The sequence below is a fragment of the Bos taurus genome, chromosome 5, assembly GCF_002263795.3.
Source record: "Bos taurus isolate L1 Dominette 01449 registration number 42190680 breed Hereford chromosome 5, ARS-UCD2.0, whole genome shotgun sequence".
NCBI lineage: Eukaryota > Metazoa > Chordata > Mammalia > Artiodactyla > Bovidae > Bos > Bos taurus.
Window position 1 is genome coordinate 11,181,516 of NC_037332.1, and position 14,301 is coordinate 11,195,816.

The following is a 14,301-nucleotide window of genomic DNA, read 5'->3' on the forward strand; positions in this document are numbered from 1 at the left end:
CAACGCCTGTCACCACAAATGTCAGGATCAAATACCTTTCTGTGATTTTAAAAATGTAGCAAAATAGATCTCATATTTGTCAACATTTCTATTTTATCTGAAATCTTACTGCTGTTTACATGAATTGTTATAACATCAGCAAAAAAAAAAAAAAAGAGTGGTTAAAAATCATTCCAGTGTGTTTTCAAAGAAAATCACCTGTCAGGAAATGTGTCAGCAAGACCTGCTGAAAGAATTGTAAAACGCCTGTCATGACTGAGCATATGGAATTTACTGACCCTTAAACTTTAAGAGACTGAAGCAGAATACCCAATGTCAAAAACTGCCCCTAAGAGGCAGCTACAGGATATTGTAAGGAGTGTTTATATCTCAGTGTACGGAGAAGAAAAAAGTAATAATTCTGTACAAGAGCCCCAGGGCAGTTGCATTTTGAATCACTTCCACAATAAGCTGATCGCCACTGGGAAGCAAAAATATTCTGTAACAGCACAGACTTGCACTATCAGTAGACATCAGTGTAAAGCAGGAGAGGCAACAGGATTAAAAATAGAAGTATAAGAAGGAGGAGAGAGAGAGAGTAATTATATCTACTGCTAGAGTGTGCAAAGGCAGGAGATTTTAATAAATCATATGTGCATTTATTCAGAGCTTCTTTTTACAAGAAATATTACCTCTACTACATTAATTCTCTAGGTTTTTGCACTTATTTTTTAGTACATTATAACTTTATAGCTAAAATAATTAAATGCTAGGCTGTTCATAGTCCCAGAGTGTAAAATATACAGAGAAGAGTTTCATTCCCCCTTTTAATCTAATGATGATATGATTGAACTACAAAGTAAACCTTAGCACTGAAAAATGCAATTTGAGGATAAAAATGAGGTAGAATATGATTTACTTTAGACGTAACCATTTTCTAGACTGATGACTGATTTATTCAAAGGCAACTGAAAGTCAGTAACAGCTTTGTAACACACATTTACATTTATATTGTAAATCATTTTGACTTTTTGATAACACAGGAAATCTTCCATCTTAATGAGTTTCTACTTTACCTCAAATAGAAAGAGCATACTAAACATGACACTTAAGCTACTGTATTATTGATTAATTTTATATTGCACTCATAAAAGTAAATAACAAGAGTCATGTTAAGCTATGTATAAGAAATACAAAATTTTTCTAAGCCTACAGAACATAGTTTGCAAAGTTCCATAAAATGTCTTTTAATTTTATCTTCTCTGTAATATATCAGGGAAGGAACTTAATAATTTTCACCATATTATATCCATAAAGAACAATTTCAGGAGACTATCTCATAAACCTTGTAAATATGATAATACAGCAGATTTAAAAATCCTTGTGAAAATTAGTTCACTATTATTTGGCTTGAATTCACAGAGAATCATAATGCTATCTAATTTCCATATCAAAAAACCTGGATTAAAAGGACATGCACATTTTCTACATCTTACATCCTCTTTAATACTTTCCATTTTGCAGTTTTCCTTCCCTTATTTTTCTCTTTATTAAAAGTTGGACTATGGATTAACTCCCTAGGTAGTGAAGCCATTTAAAGCACACTTACTTGAAAAGTATAAAACCGGGTCCCATTAGGAGGATGCACTTTAGGGGAGCCAGAAACGGTGTTCATATCCGAGAAGATCATTTCTGATCAGAGAGACAATATAATCCACAAGGAGCTACAGATGCAGAGCAGAGAGCTTAGCACACAGATAAATCCGTGCATGCATTGAGGGAGGCTAGAGTGTAAAATGAAACCTGCTCCATCCTTCTTAGATACACAGTGATAGCATTTTGAATCTTTCTTCTACCTTTGAAATCTAAGCTGAAAGGTCATCAGCTACTGACCTTTTGTGCAGCTAGTTCTTTAGAACATACAGTGTTTAAAAAAAAAAAAAATTAAAACACCGAAGGAAAAAAGCAAGAACCAACAATAAATGGAGCTTGTGCAGAATCTGGCAGTGCTGTGGACCTGCCCATCTGTTCTCAGTGATAATCACCTCCCTCCACCACAGTCTAGCAGAGTGATTATGCTAAATATCCTGGTTAACCAATAACATACAGTTTCAATTCAGGGAAACATGCACAGTGTAATTCTGAGGACCTCTCCTGACTAACCTGAAGCGTGTTTCCTACACCATTTAAAGATATATCTAGTAACAAAACATAATTTCATCACAATTATTTCTATACCTTTCTAAATCTCTTTGTTACTCATGTATTTTCAACATGATTTTAAATTTTAAAGCCTTTAAAAAAAAACAGTTCTTTTTAAATTGTATAAATTGTATAGATCAAATCATATTGCAGCTGGCTAAAACTTTCTGGGGCAAGGCATATAATTCAGTAATGCTATATAATCTAGGCATATTATCAAATAAAATGTATCAATTATTTTTAATTTCTGCTTTTAAATAACATCATGAATATGAATGTATCATTGCTTTCTTATTTCCCTCACCTTAATTAAAAAAATGATATCATAATAAATGCTTTATAAAGTACCATACATTTATTCTAAATAATTACAACTTTATCTCAAACATGTAGAAAATAATTAATAAAACATACTTTAGATACATGAAAATTTTGACCCAAACTCTCAAAATATTGATTATAAATATTTAGACTGTGTTGTGATGCATGTCCATTTTTCTATGTCTTTTTACACAAATTGTTCAGTCTGTCTAAAGGATCATATTCAGATGACTTTACACTTTTCAGAGGTAAAAATAAATGTTCCATTTACACATGGTTCAAAAGTGGAGACTTCAGGAGGACAGAGATTAAAAAGAACCAAAAAATGTGTCTTTGGGAATGTATCTAAGATGACATAGTTATTCACAACCAACCACCAGGAACTAACTGTTCTGAACTTGAAGACTATAAAAGTAATATGCTGGTGATGAGCTCTCAAAACTTAAATTACTATTCCTTTTTACTTTTGAATTTCTAGTTATGATTCTAATTCATAATATCAAATAGTAGAAAATAGAAAGAAATTCTTAATTCCTAGAATTCCTATATTCTGGCAAGTTATGTAAGTAGGTAACTGTTTACTTACCAAGCTACTAAACAAAGCAGAAGATAATGTGTTAAATTAATGCTTAATTGGGGGATAATTTTAGATTTATAGAAAAGTTGCAAATGTGTCCCTCACCCAATTTCTCTAATTGTCAACATCTTACATTACTATGGTACATTTTTTAAAACTAAGTAACCAATACAGAACATTACTATTAATGAAACTTCAGACTTCGCTTGGATTTCACTAGTCTTTCCAATAGTGTCCCTTTTCTGATCTACGTGCCAGTGGCGGGTACCACAGTTATTTCGTTTTTTGTTTTTTTCCATAGTTTCCTCTGGTCTGTGACAGCTTCTAAGCTTTTCCATATTTTTCAGGATCTTGAAGACTAGAAAGAATTTCTGGTCAAGTATCGTGTAGGGTATCTCCCAATGCTTGGTCTGATGTTTTCCTCAAGATTAGACTAGGTTGAAATGGCAACCCACTCCAGTGTTCTTGCCTGGAGAATCCCAGGGACGGGGGAGCCTGGTGGGCTGCCGTCTGTGGGGTCACACAGAGTCGGACACGACTGAAGCGACTTAGCATGGGTTTTGGAGAATACTAGAGGGGTGAAGTGTCTGTCTCATCACATCACATTAATATTAGTGAAGTGACCTCACCACATCATATTAGGCATGAACGATATCCACATTTTACTAGCGATGTTAACTTTAGTCATTTGGTTAAAGAAGTATTTGTCAGGTTTTTCAACTATAAAATTACTCTCTTTCTGTTTCCATACCCTATTCTTTGGAAGTTGTTCACTCTATTCTTTGGAAGTTGCACACTCTCAAAGAAGAAATATGGAGAGATGAAATTAAGCTTTACCTCCCTGAGGGGAGAGTATGTATGTATATTATATGGAATTCTTCTATACAGAAGCCTTGCATCTCTCCTTCGATTATTTTTTCAATTATTTATTTATGTAGGCATGAACTCAGGTATGTTTATTTCATACTTTGGATTATAATACAATTTATTTGATGCTTAAATTGTCCTAGCATTGGTCACTGGGAAATCCTTCAGGTTGGATCCTGTTTCCCTTCGATATGTTCCCATCTTTTTTTTTTTTTTAGCCCAAATGATTATTTAAAAAAATTTTTTTTCTGGTATAAATATTATTTGCTAAGATTACTTTTAGTCTCCTTAACTATAACTCTAATTACTACTGCAAGTTTACTTGAAAAGTCATGTTTTCCTTTTCCATTTCTATGTTAAGTAGCCATATTATTTCATTCCTCAAATTAACTGCTTTTCCCCTTCTGATTTCTTAGCCCACGTGGGATTTGTTCCATTGATGCTCAAATAACTATACACACATACTAGTTGTGGTAATCAGTGGTGTATATATATATATATTTTTTTTTTTGGTTCTTCCCTTTTAAAGATAAATGTTGGGATCATATTTACTGTTAAGCATGGGGTCATGTAACTCCTGCTCCCCAAGAGTTCTGAGTGGGAAAATGTCTCAAAAGAGATGAAGAGAAGAATATATATGTGAAAAGGCACAAGATGGCATAGAAGTAGAGTGACTGGGAAAGCATGGCTGAAAATATTGCGGGGCAGAAGAAGTGACCCTGCTAGGTGGTTTTTTTTTTTTTTTTTCATATAGAAACATTTGCTCATGTGAAATTAGTAAAGAGACTTAGTCAACACCCTTTTCATATGAAATCCAGTGAAATTAGAACATACTTGTCTTTTAAAAATATAAGAAATGTAGAGACATATTCTCTTACTTATAGTTAATTACTTTTCCAAATAGTTTTCCAGGATGATTGTGGCTTGTCAAGAAATTCCATACTTAGCTTGACTGTTTTTGAATTAAATTAAGACTATGTTAAGTATTAACTCAAAAGTTTAAAGAGTACATTATTGTTCTGTAATATAAAATTTAATACACTGATGGTAGCAATCATCAGTTTCCAGGCAATATTAACCACAGGATGGGTAAATATGTCTGTTTCAATTACTACACACAGATCACTCCCTTAAATCTCTCGAGATCTATCTTCCACAAAGAGAAGTAAATTAACAATATTAACTCCAGACGGCTTAATGCCAGCAATCTCAAGTGCTTGAATTTTTACAGAAAAAAACAAACTGAAAATAAAAAAGGATAAATAAATTACATTTTTTTAATGAGTAAAATAAAATTCTTCAAGCCAGACACTTGTTTTTAATAGACTTACAGAGATGATTCCCAGAAATCATATAATACATCTTTCTGCCTCTGGGAATAATTACCCTTAAGTCTTCTGAAATACAGGTTATCAGTTTGGTTTTATAAAAAGTTCGAGAATAGTTTAAAGCTACCATTTCATATCCTGTCAGGAAGATTAAGCACAAACATTTTTCATCCCTCAACACATTTTTTTCCAACAAATAACATATCCTGCTTCAAGACAAGCAATTCAATATAATTTGTCTTTCATTCACTTACAGGCATTGGATAACACACTCAAACATTTGCTAAAATAAGAGTTTGCAGAGTTAAAGGAGTACAATGAAAAGGGCTGTTCATTTGCTGTTAGTTTCCAATAAATGCCATACTGGATGAAGAACAGGAGAGAGAGAGCAGAAGAAGGAAGAGGAGTAAGATGAGGAGGAGGTGGAGGAGGAAAGGAGAGAGGAGAGGTATCAATACAGTTTTCATCATAGCATTATAAGGTAACAAAGAATTTTGTAGCCAAGCATTCAGTTAGAAGTCATGCCAGATGGAGTGAAATTTACAGCCCAGATGGGAAATACATCCTAGTGAATCCATACGGATGGCATATGGAAGACAGTTAAGCATATATTGCTATCTATCTATCAAACATCTATTTATCTAAATATATATTCATAATTATGCATCACTATCCATATCTGTATTGTCTTTATATCATGAGCTTTTCAGGATGCAGCAAAGATGACCCTATACATATAGCCAAAACTCTTAGATTACGTCACATCCTGCTTCTGAGTTTTCTATTTTCTGACACTCACAGCACGTTGTTCATTCATTCACTTATTCATTAATTCAACAAATCTTTATTGAAGAGAGATGATGTGTCAGATACCCATTATAGTTATGACAGAAATGAAAGACAGGTGAACTGAGAGGAAATACTCATTTAGTAGCATGTCAAAGACATGATTGATCCAACAGGTGTCATCAAGTCTAGCAATGAGAACTTGATTAAAGTATTTCAATTAAAAAAAAAGTTTCTAATGTCTCAGAGACGTTTTGACAAGTTTAAGACTGTTTTTTAGCTAATTAATCATTCATTCATTGAGGTTGTCCCAAATAAATCAAGACAATCCTTGGTATCCTTCAAGATTTGTGACCATGTAAACCAAGAAAAAAAAAAATGGGCATATTGAAATAAAATTTTACAACCTTCCATTTATAACAAAACAAAAATATTAAATTTGGCTTTAATCCATATCTTGATAATAGTATGTTGCATTTTCTTACATTATCTCATAAAGTTTTATATATGTCTGTACATATGTGTGCATGTATATGCATATATGTGAATTATATACATATACACATGTTCATGCACACATGTCATTGCATATATGCATATAGACACACATATATGCAAGTATATTGTCTTCAAAATTCAAATTAGAAAATTTTTAAATATTATCTTTTTATATTTTTTGTCCTCTTTCACTTTAGTTTCTCTTTAACTGAACCACATCTTCCACAAATGTTTACCTGTATTATGATGATAGACTATGAATACTTTAATTCTTAAATTACAAATATTAATTGTCTGAAATTCAGGATTCAATTTTTGTTTTGTCTTATAACAGAGAAAAATATTAGCTGATTAGAACTCTAAATTTTACAAGTCCGTAATTTCGTTACAATACGTTGCTTATATTCTGAAATATATATCATCAATTTGATTTTATAAAAATCACATAAAGTTTTATAACAGGATGTTATTTCCTAATCTACCACTCTGGATATCAGATGCTCAAATAGCTCAAGTTTTTATTATAATACTTTAAAAGATTTCAGAGCTCTGACTTTATACACATAAAAACAGTTAGCTGAGAAGCTGTGGGTCCATTCTATGGCATGATAACCCATATATAGTATTATATGCTGAACCTGAAATTGGATATGCCCCACATGCTGTACTATATAGTACAGTTTTTGCACTAAATTTCACTTTTTCTTAAAAAATTGGTAAAATTCTTATCTACTCATGATCAGACAAATACTTTCACTCTGGACAAATTTGTGTTCTCTTCTTCACTGCCCAGTTTCCATATATGTTCTCAGATACTATACACTGAAGTTATTGCATCAAGATTCAGAGAATTCTCAGTTGCTCATAAAGGATCTGAATTTTAGTCTTTTTTAATCAGGAAATATAATGCCTTGTTAAAGTCTGAGATAAAAGAATCTTCCTTAGTGTGCAAAAGTTGTGACCTATATGGAACTTATCTTCTAGTCTGTCCCTAACAAGAGCCAGCGCCATGCAGGCATAGAGTTGTTTAGCCACCAAGTCGTGTCCGACTCTGTGACCCCATGGACTGTAGCCCGCCAGGCTCCTCTGTTTACAGGATTTCCCTGGCAAGAATATTGGAGTGGGTTCTCATTTCCTTCTCCAGGGGACCTTCACAACCCAGAGATCAAACTCAGATCTCCTGCATTGGCAGGTGGATTCTTTACACCACTGAGCCACCTGGGAAGCCCATGCCACAGAACAGGTATGCAATAAATACTTGGGTAATGACTGAAACATTCTCCTTTGATTGGTTTGCTTCTCTCTTTTCAAAGACTACATTTTAATATTATCTCATTTTGACTTGTTGACTAGTCTGGACCACTTAGAAATCTGTTTCCTCATTCTCAGATTCTTACAGCTAGTATGTGGTATGTTTAATGTTCCAACTTTGGGCTGAGTGCACTGTTTGGTATATAATAGGGAAGTCTTTGCTGAATGAATGAACAGAAATAAAAATGGACAAATATAGATATTCTATCAACTTATATTGTTTTTATTAAATAATGCTGTATAGTGGTTTAGAAAATATATTTAAAAATATATGTTGAGACACCTCACTTTTATACACTTATATGAATGCACTCACCCAAATGTACACATAAATTCATCTTCATCCACATATTCACAGAGCTTTGAGAGAAATATCATATTAAAGAAAATAAACATATACTCCAAGCAAACAAGACAGATATTCTAATGCTTTTTTATGCAGTTCACTTTACATTTCAGTTCAGTTCAGTCATTCAGTCATGTCTGACTTTTTGGTTGTCTCTGGTGGACAACTCCCAGAGTCCACCCAAACCCATGTCCATCGAGTCGGTGATGCCATCCAACCATCTCATCCTCTGTCATCCCCTTCTCCTCCTTCCCTCAATCTTTCCCAGCATCAGGGTCTTTTCAATGAGTCAGTTCTTCACATCAGGTGGCCAAAGTATTGGAGTTTCAGCTTCAACATCAGTTCTTCCAATGAACACCCAGGACTGATCTCCTTTAGGATGGACTGGTTGGATCTCCTTGCAGTCCAAGGGACTCTCAAGAGTCTTCTCCAACACCACAGTTCAAAAGCATCAATTCTTCTGCACTCACCTTTGTTTATAGTCCAACTTTCACGTCCATATATGACCACTGGAAAAACCATAGCCTTGACTAGACGGACCTTTGTTGGCAAAATAATGTCTCTGCTTTTCAATATGCTATCTAGGTTGGTCATAACTTTCCTTCCAAGGAGTAAGCGTCTTTTAATTTCATGGCTGCAGTCACCATCTGCAGTGATTTTGGAGCCCAGAAAAATAAAGTCAGCTACTGTTTCCACTCTTTCTCCATCTATTTGCCATGAAGTGATGGGACCAGATGCCACAATCTTAGTTTTCTGAATGTTGAGCTTTAAGCCAACTTTTTCACTCTCCTCTTTCACTTTCATCAAGAGGCTCTTTAGTTCCTTTTCACTTTCTGCCATAAGGGTGGTGTCATCTGCATATCTGAGGTTATTGATATTTCTCCCGGCAATCTTGATTCCAGCTTGTGCTTCACCCAGCCCAGCATTTCTCATGATGTACTCTGCATATAAGTTTACTTTATACTAAACATCTTGATTATATCATCCCAGGAGAAACAGATTTAACTGATAGGATTAGAGAAATCATGATGGTAACCAATTCTATACAAAGACCTTCATGATAGCATTATTACCATGGTTTGCTTGGAATAATGAGATGATTTAATTATTAATTTATATGGATGTACATGACATTCATAATCCCATGTTAAATTAGAAAGACTGCAAGATTACAGGAACAAGGGCATTATTATGCAAAACTCTGGAGTAGATTTCCAAACTTTAGAATATCTTATTTCTAACTCTTTAAATTCTCTACTGCCACAGTTGCCAAGGTAGCAAGTACATTATTTTCTTCTTAATTTTATTTTTTCCAAGAATTTTCCTTGAAAGCTAAAGCCAATCACTGTATGGTTTTATTTTCTTTTAAGAGCAAGAACAATGGCTCAGTAGTTTCCATTTATTGAATGATATTATATGTCAGTCATAGTGTTGCCTTTTTCAAAACCTGTTAAAGGAAGTATTTTATTTCTCACTTATATATAAGGAATCTGAATCTTAGAAAAATTATAACTTGTCTAAGGTCACCCAGCAGGTATGTGAGAGAGTCACTTACTTTCAGGTTTATCTAATGGCAAAACCACACTACAACTCAAAATTATATGTTGGCATTGCTTATCCACCACTGATTTTAATTTAGTACAGAAATATAAAAAAAGAAAAAAAAAAACAAACCCTGATTGATTGAATGATTGATTTCATACATCTAAGAATCTCTAGATGGTGGGCTATCTGATGAACTATTTATTTTAATATTATTAAAGTGCTCAGATTTTCCTAATGGATCAGTTGTGGGTTGTGAAAGAAAAGAATCCACAACTTCAAGTCTTTTGACCTGAGCAATTTCTCAAGTGTTTGGTCTGATCCATGGAAGGGCCTTCCCTGATGGTTCAGATGGTAATGAATCTGCCTGCAACACATGAGACACAGGTTCGATTCCTTGGTTGGGAAGATATTTGGAGAAAGGAATGGCTACCCACTCAAGTATTCTTGCCTAGAGAATTCCATGGACAGAGAAGCCTGGCAGGCTACAGTCCACGTGGTTGGAAAGAGTTGGACGACTGAACAACTAACATTTTCTTTGTGTGTGCTTGTTTTTTTTTTTGGTCTTATCCATGGAAGAATGAAATAGCTACCAACTGAGATGAAGAAGACTGCCAGAGTAGCAGGTTTAGGGACAATTCAGTTGTTCAGTTTTGCACATGGTGAGCTTGAGGTTTCTGCTAGGTATCTAAATAGGGATTTACAAGGCAGTTGAATATACAAATCTGGATACCAAATAAGCATACAGATGAAAACCAAAAGAGTGGAATGAATGCAAATAGAAAAGAAAAGAGGTCAGAGCCAAAGCCCTAGTGCACTCTATTTTTAAGCATCTTGGTAGACCAGCAAAGGAGAATGAGCAGAATTAATCAGCAAAGCAGAGGGAAGACCAAAACAATGATGTGTTTGAAAGACCACTGATCAACCTGAATCCAAGAAGTGAGAGTGGTCATCTGTATCAGATGCTGAGATCAAGTAAGGTGAAGATTGGCTCTTGGAGTTATTAATAACAAAGCAGAGGTTGGCTTCAGTGGAGGGTTGCAAGAAAAGCTGATTAAAGGAAGCTTAAGATAAAATGAGAGGAGAGAAATTGGAAACTGTGCAGCAAAACATATTGCTGCAAAGGGAATTAAAGAAATGGCACACTGGCTGGCAAAAAGAGAGAAAGGAGAGAAATAAGAACACGTTTTGCGGAGGGAAAGGCTCTAGGCAGATGATAAAAAACTGATGATGTAGAATGAAAAGAGGCAAATTTCTGCAGTAGATGAGAGGAGATAGAATCTATTAGAAAAAAGACTAGCTTTAGAGAGGAAGAGGATCCCATCTTTGATAACACATGGAAGGCAGAGTACTGAATACCTATTTTGGTAACTGTGGTGGTGGGAGGTGGTGCAAGTCTCCAGGGACTTAAGAAGAAAGGTTATCAGCTGAGAGTAAATTGAGGAAGGGTGCTTTGAATGTTGGAGATGTAACAGAACGGTATAAATTAATCATGTAGGAGAGAGAGAATATTAAAATACATCCATATTAAAGAACACAGATTAGATATGTGAGCAAATTAGTTGACTTTACTTCTTTAAATTAAAGGCTTTGGCAATAGATGATTGGGCTGAGAGAAGCTACAAAGTTTCCAGCTTGGCAAAAGGCAGTTTAGAATGGAGGCTCACTGGAGGCAGGCGGTTCCAGAGACTAATGAAGGGAGGGAAGAATAAAGCAAGACATGATTCTTGTTAATTCTCTCAGACTGCTTACCCAGGAAATCAGTTCCGCTTTGAAGAATACCAGTTAGGCCAGAAGTGAGAAGGGAAAGGCTACCCACTCCAGTATTCTGGCCTAGAGAATTCCATGGACTGTATAGTCCATGGGGTTGCAAAGAGTCAGACATGACTGAGCAACTTTCATTATCATTTCATTATTACAGTGGTGTCCCTGCCACACGGGGGGCTTCCCTAGGGCTCAGCAGGAAAGAATCTGTGTGCAATGCAGGAGGCGGGGGTTAATCACTGGGTTGGGAAGATCCCCTGGAGAAGGAAATGACAATCCATGCTAGTATTCTTGCCTGGAGAGTCCCATGGACAGAGGAGCCTGGCTGGAGTCCAGGCTTTGTGACTCTCTGGGTCAAAAAGAGTCAGACACAACTTCGCAACAGAGCACACATGCACACGGGGACGCACAATGCCTCGTAAACTAGAAGGGATTTCCCAGAACAAACATCCCTCATTTTCATTCTCATAATCTAACTTGTTGGTGTTCAGTCCCCAAGTCGTGTCCAACTCTTTGTGACCTGCATGAACTGCAGCACGCCAGGCTTCCCCGTCCTTCACTATCTCCCTGAGTTTGCTCAAACTCATGTCCATTGACTGCAAAGCCATCCAACCATCTTGTCCTCTGTTGCTACTTTCTCCTCTTGCCCTCAGTCCTTCCCAGCCTCACGGTCTTTTCCAATGAGTTGGCTCTTCGCATCAGGTGGCCAGAGCAGTGGAGCTTCAGCTTCAGGACCAGTCCTTTCAAAGAATATTCAGGGTTCATTTCCTTTAGGATGGACTGGTTTGATCTCCTTGCTGTCCAAAGGGATCTCAAGAGTCTGCTCCAACACCACAGTTCAAAAGCATCAATTCTTTGGCACTCAGCCTTCTTTATGGTCCAACTCTTACATCCATAGATGACTATTGGAAAAGCCATAGCTTGACTATATGGGCTTTTGTTGGCAAAGTCAAGTCTCTACTTTTCTAATACACTGTCTAGGTTTGTCATAGCTTTTCTTCCAAGGAGCAGGCATCTTTTAATTTTCATGGCTGCAGTCACCATCTTCAGTGATTTCAGAGAACAAGAAAATGGAATCTGTCACTATTTCCACTTTTCCCCCTTCTATTTGCCAAAGTGATGGAACCAGATGCCATGATCTTTGTTTTTGGAATGTTGAGTTTTAAGCCAGCTTTTTCACTCTCCTCTTTCACTTTCATCATGAGGCTCTGTAGCTCCTCTTCTGCCATTACAGTGGTATCATCAGCATATCTGAAGTTACTGATATTTCTCCCAGCAATCTTGATTCCAGCTTGTGCTTCATCCAGCCCAGATAATTCACATGATGTACTCTGCATATAAGTTAAATAAGCAGGGTGACAATATACAGCCTTGATGTACTCCTTTCCCCATTTTGAACCAGTCTGTTGTTCCATGTCTGGTTCTAACTGTTCTTTTTGACCTGCATATAGGTTTCTAAGGAGGCAGGTAAGATGATATGGTATTCCCAACTCTTTAACAATATTCCACAGTTTGTTATGATTCACTGTATTTTTTCCTGGACATATTAAAAATAGGAATCATCTGGCCCAGTTTTCTCCTGCTTTATAAGTTAACTTTTATTTCCATTCTCTCCATACCTAATCAGGAATCCATGATCTATTACATCTTCCATTCTCTTGCTATTCTCATCCTATTTTCCTAATACATTTTTATTTGATTCATTCAGTAAATATTTTTTATTCCAATTGTCCATTTTGTCTCCTACAGCCTGAGTGGATATGTGGTGTTGGAGTACATCACACAACTGATGCATTTTCAAGTGGGCCATTCTCCACCTCAGCAGTGCTCCCTGTGCTGCCTGCCCCTCCTCATCTCCCACTTGTCTCCTTTCACAGCACTTCCACAAACTTTCCTCTAATCTGTTTAAGGTCTTTCTCCACTGCTTGCTCACTCACTCACAGAAGCTTTATACTGAAATCCCTTTCTTTGTACTCTTACCTACATTTGCACCCACGTTTATCTTTGTGTCTCACCTCATCTCAAAGTCTGAGACTGATCCTTCCACTCGATTTTGTCACAAGGAGAAAGGGAAGTTTCCTGGCCATTTCAAGTCTACAAGGGGATCTTCCTAAGTATCATTCTTCTATGGTGTCTTTTATCCATATCTCTTTCCTTGATTGTCCCTTTAAAGCATCCATTATTCATTGGCCTCCAAACTTAGCTTGCTATAGACTATCTCCAAACAAAGTTTCAGATGGTTAGAGACACAAAGGGCCCTAGCAATCATCCAGCAGAGTAGAATCTTCCAACATTAGAATTCTCTAGGGTGCTTTAAAAAATACTAATATTTAGGCCTTACTTCTAGCCCTCTTGGTTTAATTAGTTTAAGGATGCCAAATTAGTATTTTTCTAAAGCTCCCCTGGTGTTTTTCAAAGTGCAGTCAACACTAAGGGATCATTGACATAGTACAAGTCTTTTATTTTGCAATCAAGCTGAACATAAGAGAGATAAAAATGTCCTGCTCTTCTTGGTCATACCATGAATCATTCTGAGCTAACTAGGGCACGGCATCTCAACTAGTGTGCTGCAAATAGGTTACAAGCACGCTGCAACACCAGTCTCTCAGCTTCAGGGTGACTCCTCAAAGTCGCGACTTCCTAGGCTCCTGAGGTTGCTCAGTTCCAGGCTTGAGCATCCTCCCCTGCCTGCATTAGTGTGACAGAGAAATACCATGATTTTCTCTTTGTGTCATTATGTGAACAAGTTTGAGAAACTCTGATATAGTACACCCTTATCC

At 36.1% G+C, this 14,301-nt stretch overlaps 1 protein-coding gene across 14 annotated transcripts in view; it reads right to left on the reverse strand.

The window, feature by feature from the left end:
* The window catches only part of PPFIA2 (PTPRF interacting protein alpha 2), a 502,235-nt gene that overhangs the window by 333,822 nt on the left and 154,112 nt on the right, over window positions 1-14,301 (reverse strand). For 2 of the 14 annotated variants that reach the window (XM_059886830.1, XM_059886826.1), the window contains exon 1: window positions 1,589-2,005. The exons of 11 other annotated variants lie outside the window; for them this stretch is intronic. In XM_059886830.1, coding sequence (XP_059742813.1) covers window positions 1,589-1,669 — 81 coding nt within the window. In that variant the 5' untranslated portion in view covers window positions 1,670-2,005. Of the gene's footprint in view, window positions 1-1,588; window positions 2,006-14,301 lie in introns of those variants that run through there. One more of the 14 variants, XM_059886827.1, reaches the window with a different exon arrangement.